A 22,078-nucleotide genomic window follows, 5' to 3' on the forward strand; every position below is an offset into this window, starting at 1 on the left:
AGAGGTTGTCAGTCTTTAGTTTAAAAGTGACATTTGTGCTAAAAAAGCACCAAAAAAAGCTTGAAAATTGACTGAATCTTTTTGGTTTATGTCATCGAATGGGGAGAAAAGACAAAGTGATAAGTTTAAAGAAAATAAATATTTTTTTTTTCCCCCAAAGTGAGCCCAAAATGCATTGTTAGGGCTGATGATTTCATTCCCTGCCTCCCAAACTTATTTTTTTTTTCAGATTGAAAATAATTTTTTCTTTTATTTTGTTCCCTTGAAGTATAGCTAATGTTGATTACAATGCTGTATGTATACTATGTTCCATAGTTATATTAACTCCTAGATATTGTGAAAACAGATCCCAAATTCTTTATTTGCTCTTTTAAACATACCTGGTTGTAAAGCTCAGAATCTGTATTTCTGAATGGAAAAACTAAAGCATTGCAAAACTAAAGTAATCTTTATGGAGATTCCTTTTTGTTTGCTGTTTCCAAAGACTTTGTGTGGATCTATGAGTTTTGTTCATGAAATCAGAATGTGCTATTTATGATACCCTGAGGAGCATCTTGTGGTCTGTCTCTCTGAAATGCTGTGTATGTAGCCAATCTTCAATCCTGTGCAGTTTCATTTGACCACAATACTGAACCCTACTGAGATTTGTTTCAATGTTGGAAGATGACATAAACAAACTCGGTGGTTTAAGGTAGGAAAAGTTTATGGAAAAACAGCTTTTCAAAAGCTTAAAATAGTTTCATTGCTTTTATAGAATCTCAGAATCATAGAAAGGTTTGAGTTGGAAGGGACCTTAAAGTTCCAAGTCCCCTGCCACAGGCAGGAATGCCTTCTACTGCACCAGGTCACTCAGAGCCTCATCCAGCCTGGTCTTGAACACCTCCAGGGATGGAGAGCCACAGTCTCTCTGGGCAATCTGTTCATAAAGTGATGAGGCACCAGTACCTTATAAGAAGTAAAGAATTTCTGCTTAAGATCTAAGCTAAACCTGCCCTCCTTCAGTTTAAGGGCATCCTGCTACAGTCTTATCACTGTGTAGAAAAGTACATTAAGTATTCCTAGAACACGTAATTGCCTGAAGACTGAAACTGTAATGAGGTAAAAAATGGCCATTCAAACAAATTTTAGCAGCAGAGGTACCTGGTCATTTAGGATTTTGTATGTTTAGAAATGTATTCTGATCTCACACCTATCAAATAATTTTAAATTAATTAATTTGCAATACACCCAAAGTAAACATGTAGAGTAGTGCTTTTCCTGCCTCATTTTGTGTCTGATGAGGGACTTCTTCAGGTCAGTAATGGCTTATGTATTCATCCTCTGTTCTATGCTGTATTTTAATATTTGAAATCAATATTCCCTTAACACCTGAATTCATGCTATTAAATGTACAGGCATGATATGTAGATTTGGCCATTTATGGAAATGAAGATGAGTTCAAGTCTTGAGTTTGAATTGATGAATCCTAACTTCATTTAAAAAAAACATGATTCAATGGTGTCTGTAGATAGTGGACACAAATTCTGCTAATTTAGATGGAATTTACATGGATATTATAGTGGAGGTTTTTACCAAAATTTAAGAATCAAAAAGCTGGGCTTTAGGATCATTGAAATTATTCATTAGTTGAGACAGAAAGGCAGAATTTGTGTAAGCTTATGTTCAGAATTGTTATGACAGAGTAGGGCTTCTGAAACTGTGCCATTTGTAGTACCTTTGACATCTGGAAGATAGAATCAAAATCAATAGAAATTCTTTATGGTTTTGATGTGCCTTTTGAGTCATAAAACCAACATTCAAAAGCAAGAAGAATGTTGAAGATTAATATGCCTGTAACAAGAGAATAAGCTGAAGGAATATTTTTAGATTAGGGGGTGTTTTCATGGACTTAAGCTACAAAAGTTAGAAAGGTCCAACTAGAAAAGTAACACTCTACATTTTATTCTTAAACTGACAATGATTTCTTCATTTTTCTCAATTAAAAAAAAAAAAAAAAGAACTTTTCAGTTCTGCTGAACAAGCTTGGCAAGGAAAGCAGAGAGCCAAATGTAGACTTTCTTTAGACTCCACTGGGGAAAAACTTGAAATGCTGCTCTTGATTAGAGTCACAATGAAAGGTGCTACTGTGGTCCAGATCAAGTGGGTAAATAGGAAAATAATGTTTGTGATTGTAGAAATAGAATATAATCATTTGAGATTCACAAGCGGAAGCTGATAAGGACAAAAATGTGATGTATTTGATCCTATTTTATTCCCTTGGAATTTGGACTTCAGTGTTCCATTTTGGGTGCAACAATCCTAAATAGATTAATGATATTTATCCCCATTTATTTTCTATTAATCTGTCTTGGGGCATAGGAGTGGGAGGGGGGTATTTTGATTTGTTTTCAGCAGCTATGATGCCAGCCTAAAGAATCCTTTTACTTTCTAAAACCAAGAACATAGCATGGAAACCAGTAGGAATTTAACGTTAGAGCTCAGATAGTATGGAGGTACTTGGAAAGCTGTCTATGGACATGTTTTGTCCTAGATATTTTTAGTTGGATGTCATAAACATAAAAACATCAGCAGAACAGACAGGCATTTCTCAGAAATAATATTACAAAATTTTATCTGCATTGAAAATTCATTTGCTTACCTAGATCTCTGCTATTATTGCTGTGTGCTGTTGTAATGATCATTAGAATTTAAGAGATTTTGGAGTCTATCTAGGAAAAATTTAGTCATCTCTCTCTTCACTCAGATCATCAACCTGTCTTTCATGTTTTGGCAACCTGTTTAAAAGGTTACACAAATGGTTCAGTGATTAAATGAGCACATTTGCAAAAAACTTGCACATTATTGAAAGTTAAATCAGTAGAATGTAATAAAAAGGAGTATGATAGCAATTAAAACTTTTTCTTCAACAAAGTGAAAAGCAAAACTTTATCTTTGTTTGTAAGACACTGAAGAATTTCCATGCTTCCTTAGGAGCATTTATTTTGCCCTAATATATTTATCAAATCAAGAATAGAACAAGTATGAAAACAATTTAGCTGTGTGTTTCTTCACAGTTTAGATCTGTTATCTGACTATGCAAGAGCTGAAACTTCTGCAATGTGCCAGACTTCAAACTCTTTGTTGTTCCTGTAAATATTTGTTGTGCATTCATTACAGTAATAAAATCATTGAAACAGTAATATTTAACAATGATGGATTTTTGGCAAAGTGTTTGTTCCCAAGCATTGAAAAATCAAGAAAATCCCTCCAAATAATGATACACAATATTGTATTAATTTATTTGCTTGTCATCTAAAAGGGACAATTGATTTTTTTCTTATTTATTTACTTACTTTGAATGTGGTGGTACCTAAAGACCCATGGAGGCTAAGAAAAATTAAACTCTTCCAATACATTATAAAATTGCAATGTTTTGCACTACTGTTTAAAGAGTATTCTTATTCAGCTTAAGGGCTGTTAAGGATTTGTGTAGATACAGGTGGTAATTCAAGATGAGGGCATAGTGATGGCTGCTTTTTAATGGATCAACAAAAGATTATCATATGAAAAAGCCAGCTATATTGATGCCTGTCAATTAATATATCCCATGATTTTACATTTTTTAACATTATGTGTACATTTTATAATATGTCTGTTGAAGTATCTCACTTAGTCTACCTGGAAGTATCTTTTAGCACTAATTGATGGCTAATTTTGTTTGGTGGAAGCCACAGTTTCAGTAGTTTTGATTTGAGAACTATTTGAACCATAAAGGAAAATAAGTGAGTGAAGCTATTCAAAAGACAAACCACAAATACTGAATTACTGATTGTGTAAAAAGCAAGACTATGCTAATGAGATTACACCAGTCCTTTTTCTGTTACTTGAGACAGATGTAATTCTCTTATTTAAGCAAAGTGTTTTAAAGTTCAGTGTATTTGTACAACCCCCAAAGACACAGATTGTCTCAGACAGTTTTAATTCCCACTTTTGTAGTTTCCTATAATTGCTTGGATTAAATGTTGCTTTCAAGTCTTGGTCTTGGCAGTGAAATCAGGGCAAGTATATGACTTCTACAGGGGCTGTACCTTGGAATTTTTAGTGAGCAGTGAATCAGCCTACTCATCAGAATCTCATATTACAGCAATTTTCAACATTTATATTAAGGAAGACGTGTTTAAAGTGGTGCTCTTACATCTCAAATTTTGGTCAGAGTGATTAAAATAGTCTTTAAATAAGCACTTAAATATAACAAACAGATTTGAAAAAAAAAGTTTCAAATTTAAATTAAATTATTCACATCAAAGTAAGTTTATCTTGATGTCAATTAGAACTAAATTTAACTTAATTAAATGTTGCACAAAATCTTGGCTGCTGCATGTGGTTACCAGGTAGTACTACCTAGAATTCTCCCTCTTACCCCATGCCTTTGTATTCTAGGACAGGACAGTCTTTTAGGGTGTTTCTGACTCAGGACCTATGCAGACAAAATATAGTGGCAGAAGTCTTTAAACTTACACCAGCTTTCCAAAAATGGCATCCTACCAGTGTTCTATTGTGTTTAATACATAATGTTATTCATCAGGTAAAACATTTACTGTATGTGCTCATAAAAGCAGAACAATACAGAGATACCTAACTGTGCAATTTAACATAATTTATTGTTCATATTAGTCAGATCTTCCAGCTTGTTGTAGTATACAATGTAAAAAAAAAAAAATTAGGACCTAAATCTTTCTATGCTGATTATTGCCTGAGAGTAAGCTACAAAGCCAGAGAGAAAACATTTTCCAGTAGCTGCATGGGAATTTTAGTAGCATTACCAATAAATAACCAATATTTTAAATTACAATAAAACCTACTTTTATATGTGCTAAAAGAGTCAATGAGTAGTAGAGGGTGTTAACGTGCATGCTTTTCTTGACAAAAACCACGTAAAATGTATGTTGCTGTTACGAACAGATGGGAGACTGATAGAAAACTAGCACTTTATTTTACACCACCTGGGTTTGATTCATAGCCCTTGGTACTGTTTTCCCGTAGCACAAGTTTGGCATTCATTGAATTCTATATAAAAGAGTAAGTCTTGTTCTCACAGTGTTAAAAAACATCATTGGCTAACTGCTGTTTCATCTTTCAAGCTAAAAAAAAGTGTCCTACCACAAAAGCAGGATAGAAGATAAGACAGTGTTGACTGTCATGTCATTTGTCCTTTGTATCCTTAATGGCCTTAAGATATCATTAGTATGTTTGGGTTTTAAGCCTCTCTGCATATAATGAATGAATTTTGCAAATACTACGAGTGGCCAACATAGATAGAATTGAATTGTTGATAGACTTTTAAAATTGCCTGCTCAGTGTTTTTCTGGTTTCTTATGTATATTTACCACTTATTTTCTTTCTTTTGCAGATTGTAGCTTTGCGTGAACAAAATGCACACATTCAAAGGAAAATGGCAGCTGGGGAAGGGTCTGCTGAGTCAGAGCATATTGAAGGAATGGAGCCAGGGCAAAAGGTTCATGAAAAGGTATAAAAATGTTAGTTGTCATTAAATCTAACAATCCATATGATGAATAATCAGGCTTTAGATTTTAGTAATGTGAATATTTTATGGGATGTCCATTTAGAGTATTGTCTGCCTACTGAAACCAATATGAAAAAAATGAGCTTGTTTAAATGGAAAACAAATGCAAATTGGCAGGTCCTTGCTCTTTGATAGGGTATTGAGTTAGATCCATAGCTTGTAACTAACTTTTCTTGGAATTTTTTGCATTATGCTACAATTATGAGTATTATATGCTGCTGATATATGCTACATAGAGAATAGCAAGGTGCACTGGCATGTATATGTGGAAAGCTGTGTATGCAAACATTCCTGAAAAAAGAGAGACCCTAAGGGGGTAACAGAGACACAAAAACTAGAAAAAGTAATTTTGCTCTATCCTGCTATAGATATTCTTCCAATTTCTGTCCATGTTTGTATAGAGAGAAGCTAAATAGGACTCCTTCGGTAGGAAATAGGTATGTAGAATTCAGGCCAAGTATTTGCTGCTTAATGCTGAGAGACAGCAAAATGTAGACACTGATTTAGTAAAAAAGGTTTTCTCCTTAGCCTTAGATTTCCACATTGATAAAAACCAAATTGAGCATCTTCCTCTCTTGCTTCAGAATTAATAAATTAAAATGATAGCGTAACATAACATTTGACAGACAGCTGAAATCAGTAGAGCTGCTGCCTGGATCTCTAATTGTGCATTTTTGTGTAACGCCATATGATGAACAGTGGCATAAATCATACTTAGAAAAAATAGCTGTCATCATTATTTATTTTATAGTCAATCCAATTTACTATGGAGCACTCACAGTGCAGGCATTAATTTTACACAGTTTGCAGTTTATGTGTTTTTCCTTTGAGTAATATATATGGTTGAGAAACACACAGTAAACAAATGCAAAAAGCACTTCCCTTTTTGCAAAACCTTATTTAGAGACACATCTGTGAAATTTTTATAAACAGTGTTCACCCCTCTCAATTGTGCTTTTAAATCCAACTACACTGTTGAAAAATCTCTGATTTCCCACTTTCTTTGCAAGCCATGTCTTCTGATGTGAGCTATTGGGTTCGCTGCTTACAAGCAGAAGTAGGAATAAGACCATCCATCCTTAAGAAGGCTGCATAGTTCAACACTCATGAGAGGAATGAAATCCAATATAACATATCGTTATCATCATTTTTTTAATTGAATGTTTCTAGAATATTATGTCCAGAAAACATCTGTGCTTCCTAATAAAAACAATTTAGGTTGGTTGGGTTAAGCTGAAATAAAGGTTTTTGCTCCTTATGGTAATGAAAGCATACTGGGTAGGGATTTATGAGGAGTCTGTATTGACACCAGATCAACCAGTGCACTCTAATTCACGTCCTCTGCACTAGCTGCTCTCTACCTTTCTGCATTTACATTGGTAGCCATCATCAATTCGTTATTATTTAGGAAAGAGAAACTTAAAAGCTAGAAAATATGGAAACTTGCAAAGAGGCCAACTTGCACAAAGAGCTTTAAAGGACTTTGGAAAATTGTTTTAAAGAACACCTGACAAAGATCACCTGCTGAGGCATTTGAATTAAGATGCAACCATTTCTGTTATCAGATATTCTCCTACTTAGGTCTGGCTTGCTGCCATCCAGATCCTTTACTGAATCTCTAAGGACAATTGCCTGATTGCCCCACAGGTAAAAGCCAGGAAAGAGAGAGTTCTCAGTGAATAAAGGGAAAAGGGAATAAAGTGAATGAAGGAATTAGGAAATCTAGGGATGCTGCAATGGTGGGACTGAACAGCCAAAAATAAGATACTGGGAATAAGGAGTTTGTTTTCACGTAAATTCATTGTTTGCTACTGATATTTATTTCAGTTTCCTCAAGAACCATGAAAGTTGAATTATTCAGTAAAACAGTATTTTTAGAAAGGATCATATGCATTAAGAAGCATTAAAGTTGTTTTGAAAAAGAGGAGATCTTCTGAAGTTGTACACCTTAAATGTCCACCATTTGAGCTGTAATTGTATTTTGCTTGTTTCCCTCTCATAATGGAGAATATTCCTAAATTAGGTTCCACACATTATAATTCAGATATTAAAAAAGCATTGCAATAGTTCTTTTGATGTCAGTGGAGTTTTATCAGAGATTAATTACCCTGAGAAATGACTATTGACTACATCCATTGACTATGACTGCATCCATTTCAAAGATGCCATGGCTGTATCAAAAAGTTTCCTGCTTGAGAACTCCAGTTCAGCATGAATTTCTGTTACACTGCAGCCACAAAAGCTAAGTATTTAAGTGAAGTGTAAATCAGGGTTTTGTCCTTGGAAGCACACTGGTCCTACCTATAGTAAGGGCAGTTTTACCAACAGAAATTGGCAATTCCCTTCAAAACAATACCAGATACAAAAGGAAGCAGATACATAGACCAGGAGAGGTGAAACAGCCTGGTATTTCTGGTGCCATGAAGACCAGATGCTACATTTTATGAAGAATTCAGAGCCTTATATACTTACTTTTTGCAAGAGCTAAACAGCTGGGTCTATTTTTCTTTATAAAAAACCTCTGGCTGTCACATTGAGCTAATTTAAGAATCATGGTTTTTTCTTGTTACTCATAACACTAACATATTACAATAATTAAATCAAATGTTCAAATTAAATCAGTAAGTTATGAATGTAAAAATCTGTGAAAACATTGATAAAAATTGTAGGCATTGTATTCTGTAGGAGTAAAAGGTGTTTTGCCAAGGCAAACACAGTGAGCTAAAATGTTCAGAGTGCAAATCTAAATACTATTTATAAAAGTAGCAAATGTCTTTCAGAATAATCGTCAGAATCTGTTCTGGGTTTTGGACTTGATTATTTTTGGATTTTCAGATGCATGTTTTTGTATGATTAATAGAAATCTGCAGAAAACTTCCAGTTTCAGCTTTTACTGAAAAAAGTTTATATCACATACACACCTTTGTTTTGAATGAATAAATAAAAAAATCTTTCAACTGACAGCACAGTGAAATGGCAGAGAAAGGAGTGAAGGAAGGACTTATGTATAAATGTGATGTATAACAAATATTGGGAGCTGTGATTCTTGCCCCAAAGCCTTTACTTTCTACATTAGAGAAATAATACAAAATACATTTGATTAGCAGATTATGAGTTTATTTACAGTAAGTGTGGATATCTTTCTGTTTTTTAAATTATATCTTTCTGGAATAATATTGATGAAGCTAATTGAAGAATCATGTGCTGAGGGGGACTTAATGAATGTTGATGGCTTGACACACCTGGGGAGGTGAGGAGTATTGGGTGAAAGGAAACATGGATAAAAGCTGTGGCTGGGATTGGAAGCCTTCATGAATCTAAGGACAGTATGCAGTGTTCTTTCAGAAAGAGTCTAGGCAAGTGTTTTGTAAGTACTGTTCTGCTCAATAGTTTAGTTTGGCTGCATGACTATGAATACTTAGTGCCCCACACTGTAGCATACAGAGCTGCATTACTTATGCATAATTTAAATGATAAATCAATAGACTTCTCAGATCTTTTTCAAGAAAACAGTTCTTTGCTTGTTTCCTATAAATTAGTGTCCCTTGCATTCATACAAATTTCTTTTCCTTTTTACCGAGTAGAAACCCCTATATGCTACTACATGTTCAAGTACGGTGGTAGCTGTCAGCAAGGCTGACTGATCTTTGCTGGCTGATTTAATGCAAGGAGTTGCCAGGAGATAATTTCTAATGGTAGAATGGGGAGGCTACTAAAAAAAAGGTGCTAGTCAAAGCAAATGAGAATTGATTTTGTGTGTGTAGTTTGGTTGGAACAGCTAGATAGCCCTCAAAATAAAGGAGCAGTAACTGATTTCTGTCTTTGAGAGCTGAGAAAGTCTGCTAATACTGTAAAAGAGAAACAGGCAGGCATTTTGGAAGGGACCAGCAACAAGAAGAAAAAATGCCCACCCATCAAGTGAACACCCTCCCATCCCTTATTTTGCAGAACAACTAAAGTGGGACAGATGATCACAGGCATCAGAAAGATGAATAAGAGCTGAAAGCTGATCAGGAAACAGACATTCTAGATCTTTATATTAGTAACAAAACTAGGAGTCTTTTGATGGCTAAGTAGAAAGATCACTAAAGTGAGGATGTTTAGAGAGGAAAGTGCTAGAGAAGGTAGCTATTTTTACACCAGTAGTGGGGTAGGGAAGAAAAATTTCAGTTGAGAGAATATTGTAATTGATAGCTAATTAGAGGTTGGAGACAATTCAGAGTAATTGAAGAGGAGACCTCTAATGACCAGATTACTGCCTGGCACAGACCAAAATGTGTGAAACAACCTAGAGAAGTAGAATAACTTTTAAGTACAGAGGCAATCAACCACTTAGAAATGACTGTGGCAGCTTAGGTTTAATGCTACTGGTTTTGGTATAGCTTTGCACACTCTGGTTTGTGTGCTGGTTACATGGATGATGATCATGCTTGTTTAGTTTTCCTTTGGTTTTGGTCTATTGCATAGCAAGGTGTCTCTGTTAGTATCACTTTCTTTGAATGTTTTGCATGAGGCATTTTAATGGAATGGGGTGGAAGAACTCTATACTATAGTAAAAAGCATCCTCTTATTGTGGTTATTTATTCTTACATCTCAAACAGCATCAGTAAGTCTTACTGTTTGCAGCATTGATTTTTACACTTGCTTTCATAAAAGTAAATGACCTTTATAATTTAACTTGGTTGCTACTTTACTTACTGTTTTATATTCCCATGCTATAGAATTCAGAGAAGTTTAGACTTTTGAAGTAACCTGTATTTCTGTCTCTTCCTTGATGATGTGGCCTTCATGACCGGCTTTTCTAAGCTGAAAGGAGCATCTCCATCAATACAAAGCTAAAAATAATAAAAAAAAAAAAACTTCTTTTCTCTCAGGAGTTGGGACAAAATTTTCCAGATTTCCATGTGAGGACCATTTTAGGGTTTAAATAAACAAAATCACAAATAAAAAGGGAGAATACACATACACACAAAACCCCAAAGTTTACACCATGAAAATACTTGTTCTAGGAGTTCTGAGACCAGAATTCTGAATTTTTAGATTATTTTCATTAATCAAAGGTACCTTATGGTTAGACAGAATTTAATTTAGTTCTCTGACATGGAAATGCTTGTGCATATGGACATCCTGTGAATCACCTGTGCTTGTACAACCAAAACTAAGAGGCACAAATGAGGAGTTCTGTCACATTAATGAGTCCTGTCTCTGCTGCAGGTTGTTCACAAATAACCTCATGAGATCTTATTGGTTTCCTCCTCACCACTCTCTGTGGTTAAAGTGTAGCACAAAATATGTAAGTAATTACTCGTGGATAGTATTTAGACCAGATATTTTGTGTCAGATGTTTTACAGCTGGAGAGGAAATAGCACCTGGAGGTGCTTTTTTACTGTTCTTGGGATTTCCTTTTTAAAAATTAGGTTTTCATGTAGTTTTCATGTATGTTTTCATGTATGTTTTCAACATACTTAGTTGAACATAAGTTCTTTCTACAGAATAAAATGGAAAAGAACTTTGCTGTATAACCTGGGACAATTTTACCATTTCTTTTGCAAACTTCTGTAAACTGGTGTCCCTACTGGTCCTTTGGGTTTTTTAATTATTTTACCTTATGTGTAACTCCAGTTAGTTTGCCTCCAGTGTTATTTTGCTACTGTTTAATTGAAATGGCAGTATGAGTTAGATTAACAAAGACTACAGTATTCCAGATTAGCCTTAATTTACAATTTCTCATGGTGTTCCTTTTACACTTTATTCCTTTTCTTCTGTTTTTTTTCCTAGTAACCTAGTCTGCAGCTGCTTTCCCTTTTATTATCTCATGTAGAGAGCAGCAGCAATATAGGGGGGATTTATGGTTATTTGTAATGCTCCAATTTGCAGTCCTTGTCCCTGCTGACACTCCTATGTGAACAGCAGATTGTCTTACTGCCGTGCTTTTTGGATCTTGAAAGAAAGAAAATCATGTTCCAGCAATGTTATTTTCCTTTTCATTCTTTTCAGTGCTAGGGAACATTTACTTTTCTCTTCCTTTTCCACACACCTTAAGAAATTAAAATTTTACTTCTCCCCCCAGATATTTCTTGTTTAATCTCTATTATCCCCTCATCCCTGTCTATGCAGTGTGTCATCTGTTATAGTTAGTACCATCATTGTCATCAGACTTACTTGGTGATTATTCCATCCTTTTTGTTTCTCCTCTGATCTTGTTTGACTATATTTGAGTGAGTGTAAAGGCTTTCTTTATGAAGGAAGAGTATATTTAAAACCCACAGTAATAACCATGTTTTTTATGCAATATCAGTTACTTATCTAGTGTGGTGATATGCTGATGTAACAGAAAAAAAAGCAAAAAAAAATCCTAGCTTACAAAAACCCACAACAGGCATCCTCTTGCTGTTGCTCTTTCCCTCATTCTTCCCATGAGAGGAGGGATGCAAGTGCTGCATTGCTGGGTAGAGATGTCATTGCTCATAAACCTTTGTTTGCTCTTACCTAGCACAAGGAAAGATGTCTTACACTTCTCTTGATCCTTTCAGTCCAGTGCCATCCAGATTTCTCGTGTGGCTGAGAAAGCTGTGGAAAGGGGCAGGAGCAGAGGCCAGAGGCCTCCCAGTGTGTGCAGCAGTGAGCACACACTGCAGCTGTGTGCACCTGCCATGTCTGTAGAAGGCAGGAAAGATGAGGGGGGAATTTTGTGATGATGCCACTTCTGCAGCATTGAAGCCTCAATAAGTAAATGTGATAGAAACAGATGGACTATTTATGTTGGGTAAACCAGTTAGCAAAAAACCCTCAAAGCATTGAAGCATGTGAGCTGCTTGTCACATTTCTTTAGTCGAGGAAAAGTAGCCATTGGTCTTAGATTATTTCCTGAGAACTAGTTGAACTTAAGGAGTGTGGCCATGTGTAGCTTTTTCATGACCACTTTTGATAAACAGCATCCTAAAATTTGTTGAAAACTTAATCTGGATGATTAACTTCTAAGACAGATCTAGGCACCATGTACATTTTTTTTCTCTGCTAGAATGTTTTGACCAGTATAAAGTTTTCTTTATCATTCCTTCTTTAAAGATTTCCTCATTAGTTCAGATTACTTCCAGTACTTTCTTTTCCACCACCCCAATTTGACACTATTTCTTTCATTTTTGGCCGTTTGGGGTAGTATAGGGATATGATAGTTAAGAATGTCTATTTTGAAACTTTTTTTTTGAGTGTGCTTTTCTGAAAAGTTCTCCTGTAGTGCTTCAGGTAATAATTAGCAGATATCCATTCAATTTCATTGTTTCAAACATTCAACTAATAGTTTATTTACAAAGGATTGTAATTATTATAAAGCAACAACATTGTAATTGATTTATTAATTGCAAGGTGTTGAAATTGATGGACAGCATCCACAACTAGAAGCTCCATAAATACCAGGAAACAAAAAATTTCAACCAGATTAAAAAAATTCAGCAAGAGAACGAACAAGAAAAACAATCAAACATGGACATTATTCATAAAACTGATGATAGAGAAGATGCTGCAGTTCTGTCCTTCCAGCTTATTCCATAGGAAACTTCTCAGGAGAAGGGGAGGTTCCTGTTCCTTTCACTCATTCAGAAAGTGAATTGGAATCACCATCTACAGAATGCCTTTTCCTTCTACTGACACAGCATATTTTCACATTCTTGTTCAAGCTATTTTTGTGGGAGAGAGAAGGGGAATTATTACCCTAACTGTTGATAAAAGCCCTCCTTAAAAAACTGAGGAATGTTATATCAGGTATTTCTTGAACTAGGACTTAATAACTTTCTACCCGTGGTCCTTCAAAGTGATTGCTGTATGTAATGTTCCTATATAATGGATATATCATAAAATAATAGCAAGGCATAAAAGTGACAAAATGTCGGTTAAAATCCCTTGGTAAACTTCTAAAGCATGCTTCAAAATTCAAAATACACCAGATTTTAAACTGAGTTTTTAAAATTTTATTTATGTCTTTACAAAAGCTTTTTTAAAATCCTGGTCTTACTCAGGAAAACAAAAATGTTGATGTTTTTAGTAAGTTGGAAATTTTAAATACCAACCAGCTCTATATATGAAAGGAAAAATTTAAAGCAAAGCTGAATGATGATTAGAATTAAAGCACTAGGTGAAAAGAGTTCATCAAAGAACTAAGAGGGAAGTTAATGTGCATAGAACAAAGTACCTGCATACATAATTGTCAATCACTGCATTGGTTTAGTGGTGAGAGACAAATGGTAACTGCAATATCACTTGTCTTTCCAGAAATCTCAGATACCAAGTAAATTAGTAGAAAAAAATTGTTCTTCAGACTTAATTTCTATGAGGTTTAGTTATTCATATCTTAAGGAAAAAAGCTTCATTAATGAAAGGAGGATACTTCTCTTGCAGTGAATGTACTCCCAGATCCCACGGGTTGCCATTTCATAATTAACAGGGTTTGTGTCACATAAGGTACATGAACATATGCCATTTATTGCATTTGAGATTTGGTTTTTGGCTTATTATAACTTTGCAGCATTCCTGGACTGCTCTTCAGAGAACTGCAGGGCAAATTCCATGCGAGATAAAATTTGCTAACCTGTGGAAACTGCTAAAATTTCTGTATGAGACTATAACTGTAAAAGAGATTATAATTGTCATAGATAAATCTTTATCTTAAATTTTCAAAATTTTCAAAGTCTGATGGTTTAGCTGTCTTATCCTGTTTGAGAATTTGAGTATGGTTTAATTTGTGACTGCTACATATAAATAGCATTTTGATTCAAGCAGAATAATTGAACACGTTCAAAATACCAAACTAAGTGTAAATAAGTTTTTAATTTGCTATGGTCATCTTGCCATGGTGTCCTGAAAGTAAATCAACAATGGTTCATTAGCTAACATCAAATATCTAAAATATAATTAGATAGTATAAAGAATACAACTTTCGAGCTGAGTTACTTGATGCAGTGAATTTTTAAAGTAATTTTGTTCAGTCATGAACAGTGGGGCAGGTGATCTTGATCTGGGTTCATTTTATGGCTGATTGAGAAAAGAATGCTGTTGAAGCCATTATTTAATTTTCTTAGAATGTGCCAGAGGATTTCTGTATAAATATATTTAGACAATAATAGTACAAAGTGCTAATGAAAGCTGGTTTCCCCTCAGATGCTGCTAAGAATTTTTCATATCTACATTGATGTACACATTATCACCTGAGAACAATAAGGACCTTTTAGGATCAATATTTCTCTATGATGTTTAAAACTGTAGTTACAGCAAAATATTTTGCTCCTGTGCTTCATAATATAAATTTTGCTGATAAAATTGTACATAATCAAGAAAGTTAATGCCAGGTTAGGCACTTTAGTTTTATTTTTTCATGTTGCAGGACAAATCAAATATTTCTAATATTTTTTTGTTCATTATGCCTGTTTTTTTTCACATGAAAGTATTAAATTCGTATGAAACCATAAGCTTAGCCTATGCTGGAAAAGATTAATGTTAATATCTGTTGAAATGAGGCAATACCAGCAAGTCCTGCTGGTGAATGCACTTCTATCCTGAAATCATTCATTTGGAATATAAATCATATTGCTGAGATCATATCCCAAATGCAGCATGTGTTATGGAATTCTGATTTTTTTTTTTTTTTTGTAACTATATTCACACCAAGGCTTTTAGCAGCACATAAATTACTTCAGCAGAACTTGTTTCTAATGTAAATCTCACCAGTATGTTGTCCAGACTGAAAGCACTTTCTGGTACACTGAGTTTGTGATTTATTAATGTTGTTTCCTGTCTGCAGCATGGTATATTTTGTAAATGATATAAACTTTATTTAAGTTAAAATGCTATGTAAGTTTAGTTAAGACCAATGAAAGCAAATTGATGACTTTTAGAAGTATTGTTGTAATCTGTACTCAAATATTCATAATGCCAAACTAAACCTTTTTATGTGTAGTATTCTGCTTTTAATGCAAGCGTTTACATCTCTCTGTGATGCTACTTTCTGGAATTCAATTATATGAATTAATGTGATTTTTTTTGTAGCTATACCTATCTTATCTACTGTGAAAATGTTTTCTCCCTTCCTAGTTACTTTGATAATTTCTAAAATAGTCTTTTCTTTAGAAATTCTTTAGCTAGAGCCCACGTTAAAAGATAATTAATCAATGTTTCTTCTCAATTAACAGCGCCTATCCAATGGCTCAATAGACTCAAATGATGAAGCCAGTCAAGTTGTTGAGCTTCAGGAGCTGTTGGAAAAGCAAAACTATGAAATGGCACAGATGAAGGAGCGTTTGGCTGCACTGTCTTCTCGGGTGGGAGAGGTAGAGCAGGAAGCAGAGACTACGAGAAAGGAGCTCATTAAAACAGAGGAAATGAACAGTAAATACCAGAGAGACATTAGAGAGGTAAGGAATTCACCATGTTCACCTCATATTTCCTGATTGTTGTTCCTTTGATATCCACTGCAAACTGATAGAGGCCAATGTATATGAGCTGCAAAAGTTGAGCGCTGATGAAAGCCCTTAAACATAGGAGACAGAAAATTTAAGTTGAGAAATGGTACTAGAAATGTATTCCTTTCTCTTAATAAATGAAAGTAAAATTTAAATTTCCATCTATTTCCTCCTCTTAAATTGTGATGTTTCTCAGTATATCATCTCTTAGGCAGATATTCTCACTATGTGTGGATGGTTGGTGTCTAGAATCTATTTTAGTATTCATTAGCTATCTTCCTGTTACACTGTTTCTTTTCAACAAAAGACTGGGTATAGTATCAGTGCCACAGTTTAATTGACAAGGTGGAGTTGTGTCATAGGTTGGACCTGAAGATCTCAAAGGTCTTTTCCAACGTAGCTGATCCTGTGATTCTGTATCATAGCTACAAGAAATCCCAAAGAATTCTCTTTAAAACTGGAAATAAACTACTGAGCCTGCCTTACAATCCTGTCTACTGCTAGCATGAAAATTAAACTGGTATAAATTATGTAGCATTTCAATTGGATGGTTCCTGATGGGGCTTTTTCTGTCACATTAGGCAATGGCACAAAAGGAGGATATGGAAGAAAGAATAACTACGCTGGAGAAGCGCTACCTCAGTGCTCAGAGAGAATCCACCTCCATACACGACATGAACGACAAGCTGGAAAACGAGCTGGCCAACAAGGAAGCCATCCTGCGCCAGGTGCTGCACCTGCATCAGCCACTTCTATTCTTCATGCACAATGAAAACTGATGGCAATTTACTACATGAGGTTTCTGTTAGGTTAATCTGTTCAGTTTTAATCCACACATCACTTGATCTAAAATTCCTAAATTGTTCAGCATCTCTAAATTTCGGATCAGCTATTACAGCTGTGTACAATAATTTCAATGTGTACATTCAATGTTGGAAAATAACTGTATTTTCTGATAGTCTTGCATAAGTGCACACAGTCTTATTCCCTAGGTAGTGGAATATCTTGGCTTCTTATGTGACAATTTTGGAATTTTGTTTTCTAAAAAATAGCTTGAGCTGAAAAAATTCCTTTCTGCAGAAAAGATCAGAATTTGCATACAATATATTCTAATGATTTTACAAATGAGTAGAGTGCAAATACAATTTTAAAAAGCTAAATTAACTGAGAATATGTTTTAAGAAAGCTTATAACATGACTGTGCAGCTTTCTCTCATGGTACTTTGTTTCCATGGTGATTCCAAATCTGGAATGTACACTGAGCATAGAACACTGGTTTGTAATTTGAAGAATATGATATAAACTGAAAGCAAACATGAAGTGAATATAAATCATACTGTATCATTCAAACCCAGCCTCAGCATCAGACTTTTTTTTCCTAGCATGTCTTTAAACAATTTAAAGTGCTATATGGGAAATTAGCCTGTGTGATGTGATAATTTCTGCTTCTATAATTGTATGCAGATATATTTGCACACACAAGCACACATCTCCCTGTATCTGTGTGTGTATATATGTATTTGATACTTCTTCAGGGAAACTAAACCATCAGAACTCAAACTCTCCAGCTTTTGCCAGCTTCCTTAGACTATTTTAAGAGGTGTCTTCAATTGTCAGGGGAAAAACCACCCAACGATGGAAAAAGTAATGTACTTGTATCTGAGTTCTTATTGTTGCCAAAGTCAAGCTGTGCTGCAGAGTTCTGCCTGCTCAAAGCAGGAATCAAAGCAGCTAGGCTTAGAGTATACATAGTCAGACTTAAAGTTGATTTGCAGCATGGAGATAAGAAAAGCCTGGCTTTCCATGCTTTTTGAAGGATTAAAAAAGAATCTAAAATCACACTCCTTTTTCACTTTTGTCTTGTATTACCTGGATTGAACAAGAAAGCAGCCACCATAAAAAATCTTAATTGTGTGCTGCATCTCAGTAGGCCAGAAGATGCTGCAATTATAAAAAGTCCTCCTATTTCCCTCTAATAGGTATCACAGCTCACTCAATTTCACCTTTGTAAAATGAGATTTAATTGTAATGAACGAAATGTCAATTTTAACTTTTCGTAATATGTGATTGCCATTCATTCAGAAAATTATGTTTGGCAATTTATTCAGGGAATTCTATCCTTTCAGAATTGTGCTTCTTTCCCATTTTAGGTCATATGTACATTTTTTCTGTAAGGTGGACTGTATTTCCATTTAGAAAATCCTCATTTTACTGTTGCCAGTACTATTATTTTGCCAGATAAATACTACATCTATCAGTGGAGCTTTTTCATCTTAATTAGTGTCATCTTACAAGTCCTTTTATTCACCTTTATGAGATCCGTGAGCCTCAAATCAGTAGTAAGAGTGGCAGCCTACATTGTTCCATGCTTGAGTTAATACCTCTCCAGTAACCTCTCCCACACTAAGGGTTGTCTTGCTGTTAGTGAGTTTTGCTATCATTTCACTGATACTTTAGAAAGGGAAGGGAAATCCTTAATATTTATTTTTTTAATACTTGTTTATCTACCTTTGGCTTTCAGTTGGAAGACAAAAACAGGCAGCTGCAGGAGCGTCTCGAGCTGGCTGAGCAGAAGCTGCAGCAGACGATGAGGAAAGCTGAAACCTTACCTGAAGTGGAGGCTGAACTGGCTCAGAGAATTGCAGCTTTGACTAAGGTACTGAGAAATAGGCTCACTTCAGAAGCCCCATTGTTTAACACTGATTTGCAGCCTGATTCCTCACCTTAACGACAAAACAAAGGTAACATTGTGCCAATTTGAAGGAAGAAAATGTTTCTTGATAAACATGTGAATGGGAATGGTTTCAATGCCGTGTTTGTAATTCTTAGCATTTTTATGACAGGAAAAGTAGTTATTTGTAAGTTAGCCTAGGCTGTGCTTACAAGGAAGTCATGTATTTCCAGTACAATTGAGCATTACTTACTCTAGGAGGACTCATTTTACTGTGTAGCAGTTTCTAATTTAAGGGTAGGCAGTGAGGGAAGTCCCTTTCCTACAGGTACTTAGTTCTTCTGGATGTTTTCCTATACTATGTATATAAAAAACATCTAGTTTTATTGCAATAAGTGCTATAAAAACAAATCCTCGTGGCACGTGGGATCATTTGGGCAACACAAATGAAGGCAACTTGCAGTACATGCTTACAAGGTTTGCTTTGAATAATTCTTTGTATCATATATCTGCAAAGAAAAATGTGAAACTGAGTGATTTTCATTTTTTTTCTTATAAATTTGTTATATGGCTGCTATCTTACAGAGAAAAAAGAAGATAAATTTTCAATAATGCTTTTTATATTTGGACTCTGATGCTTTCAGGTGTGCATGTAGTTAAAAATATAGCTCAAGTATTATCGCCTTCCTAAAGACATATAAGGTTTATGCTTCGTCTCTTGAAATCAGACAAAGAAAAATGCATTTAAGACACTGTATAATATATAATTCTGATTTATCTAAGCTTTCCTTTCTCTATTGCCAAGGAATGCTTCTATTTATGTGCTTAGCTGTTTTTAAATTTGATGGACCTTTTGTAGGTCCTTTGTTTTCCATATTTAGTGAAGCCTTAAATGCTGAGCAGCTCATTAATAAAATCTGATTTTTAAGTAATTTAGTTGAGCAGAAGAAACAAAGAAAGGAAGACTTTCAGTAATCAAGGGTTTGTGCTGTCACTTTAGATTTGTATGAATGGGTGTCAATCTGAAACAAAGACTGAAAATTGGGGGAGGTGGTGGGGGGAGGAAGGCAAGAAGAATCAGCAAAAAGAGCTACATGAAATACCAAATAAATTTCATTGGATCTTAATAAAAACTCAGGTGCACAGAAGAGCAATCCCTTGGCATTTTAACTTTTTTTCTTCCAATTGTTTCTGATTCAGCAAATAATCATATATTCTAATGCCCTCAGTAGCTTAAAAATACTTTTTTCTATTTTAAGAGGATTTTTCCTGAATAAGTTCTCCAGCAATTAGCCACCAGTAAGTATTTGGCAGTCTCAAGCATGTCTTTTCTTGCAACTGCATTTTTCCTTGAACATATATTAATGACAAAAATTGTAAGAAGAAATCCCATTTCAACCATGCAGAACACTCAGGGACTTCCATGAGATACTGTTGTTATTGTGACCATAAAGCTGCAATATACATCTCCGTTTGTCTTCTTACATTATTTCATGGGATGTGGTTAGAGAGCTGTCAACAGAGCTGATGATCCACCCCATTTCACTTTGATATACTTGATCAAAGTTTTTGCCAAGCAAGAAACTCTGAGAAATAGGTTGTAATGCTGGTTCTGCTCATTTCTCAGTGATTACATAAAAAAACTGAAGATATGTATTTCATTTAAAATTGTGCTGCCTTGGAATATATGACGTGAAGAAGAATGTCATAATTTGGTCAATAGGCTAAATAGGCCTGTGACCTATGTGTTTATTTTTGTGTATAATTTTTTTTGCAAACTGCAGAGCTCTCAAAGCAGCAAAGTGCCGCTTTGAGAGCTCTGGAGTTTAAAGTCCATTACTTTTCATGGATCACATAAATGAGGCTCTGAACCAAGGATGCTGTTATCACTGCGGCTTACTTAAGCAGTTTTAAGTTAGCTAGCTGGTGTGCTCTTACATGTGGTCAGCTATTCACTGACAACTGCAAGTCCTGCCTGAGGGGCTGAATAATGCTTAATTAATTTTGCCTTGGTTGGACTTTGTGCCAGCATACCTGCTGTCTGTAGCACTCAAATTATCTGGCTTCAGAATCCCCAAAGCCTGTCTGCCTGAGCTGTGTGATCACTGCAGTGTCTATGTGTACCAAGTAAAAGAGGAGCCACCAAATCAGCTACTGTTTCTGCACTAAAAAAAAAAAAAAGTCAAAACTGATTCTCCTTCCTTTAGTACTATCTCAGTGAAAGGCTTCTCTGAGATTAATGGGGTTACAATCATATGGAAGAGGTGAGTTAAGCCAAACGTGCTTTATGTGTATTTTAAAATAATGTAGGTTATCTGCTACGCTGTGGGTAAAATATAAGAACAATTACTTACATGTGGAGATAAACCGAAAAAAATATGTTCTGGATTTGTCTGTGATTATTCCCCACCTCCACCCCAACCCTCATAGATTTAAAAGTTGCATGTTGCAGTTCTGCATTCAATTTTTTTAATACTCTTGCTCATAATAAATCCAGGTTGGGATTCTGCAAATAAAGGATATAAATTGCCATCCTTCTATCGTGTCAGTTTTTAAAATTAGTTGGTTTTCCTTTTTTTAGGTATATAAGCTAGTGATATGTCTTTCTGCTACTTTTCCATGCCCAAATTAGTTCGTAAGGAGTGAACTTCCAAAAATTTGGACTATACAGTGAACTTGGATAAGTACCCATAAATTTAACTGAGTCATTTGAACTTTTCTTTGGCTTTGTTTTCACTGTGTTCTGCCCATTGGGTGACACCTGGAGGGTTAGTCAGCCCCTGGCAGACTAACCTGGAACAGCATGATCCCATAACCTGTACTGTCCCGCCTGGCCATCACACCAGTACCTGTCTGGTCATGACAAGTGGCACAGCTCTCAGCATGTATCCCAATATTTAGATTCCCATGACTCATTGAGCCACCTTCTACTCACTCTCACAGTATTGGTCTGTTTGCCTGCTCTGGAGAAGAGGCATTTCCTAGTAGAAAGAACCTTCCTCCTGTATTAACCTTTCTTTATCCCACAAAATGTTTATTTTCCCCAGAAGGGACAGACATTGGAGCATCCAGAATCTTCAGATGGTTAGTCTACCAAACACAGTTTCTCCTTGCATGTGTTCGAGGAAGGGGCCTGTTAGGGCTGGCCAGCATCCACCTACTTCCATTCACTCACCCCCACTAGCAGTCCTTCACCCCCTGGGTGCTTGTGCAGCAGAGGTACCAAGTCACTTCTCTGATCACAAGACACCATCATTCCTGTATGCAGGTCACCAAAATACCAGCCACACTTTTCAGCTGCTCTAGAAAAGCACTGAGATGGAGAAGAGGAAACCATACCATAATAAACCACATTTAGCATAGTAACACCTTCAGTTAATTTTAAAGGTGAT

At 35.3% G+C, this 22,078-nt stretch overlaps 1 protein-coding gene across 12 annotated transcripts in view; it reads left to right on the top strand.

Annotated features, from left to right (window-relative positions):
- The window catches only part of PPFIA2 (PTPRF interacting protein alpha 2), a 288,488-nt gene that overhangs the window by 208,423 nt on the left and 57,987 nt on the right, over positions 1–22,078 (top strand). For all 12 annotated transcript variants that reach the window (XM_058805647.1, XM_058805650.1, XM_058805658.1 and 9 more), the window contains 4 exons: positions 5,390–5,506; positions 15,746–15,967; positions 16,597–16,743; positions 18,537–18,671. In XM_058805647.1, the coding sequence (XP_058661630.1) occupies positions 5,390–5,506; positions 15,746–15,967; positions 16,597–16,743; positions 18,537–18,671 (621 nt within the window). The remainder of the gene's footprint in view (positions 1–5,389; positions 5,507–15,745; positions 15,968–16,596; positions 16,744–18,536; positions 18,672–22,078) is intronic.

This window comes from Ammospiza caudacuta, chromosome 5 (assembly GCF_027887145.1).
Source record: "Ammospiza caudacuta isolate bAmmCau1 chromosome 5, bAmmCau1.pri, whole genome shotgun sequence".
NCBI classification, from domain to species: Eukaryota; Metazoa; Chordata; class Aves; order Passeriformes; family Passerellidae; genus Ammospiza; species Ammospiza caudacuta.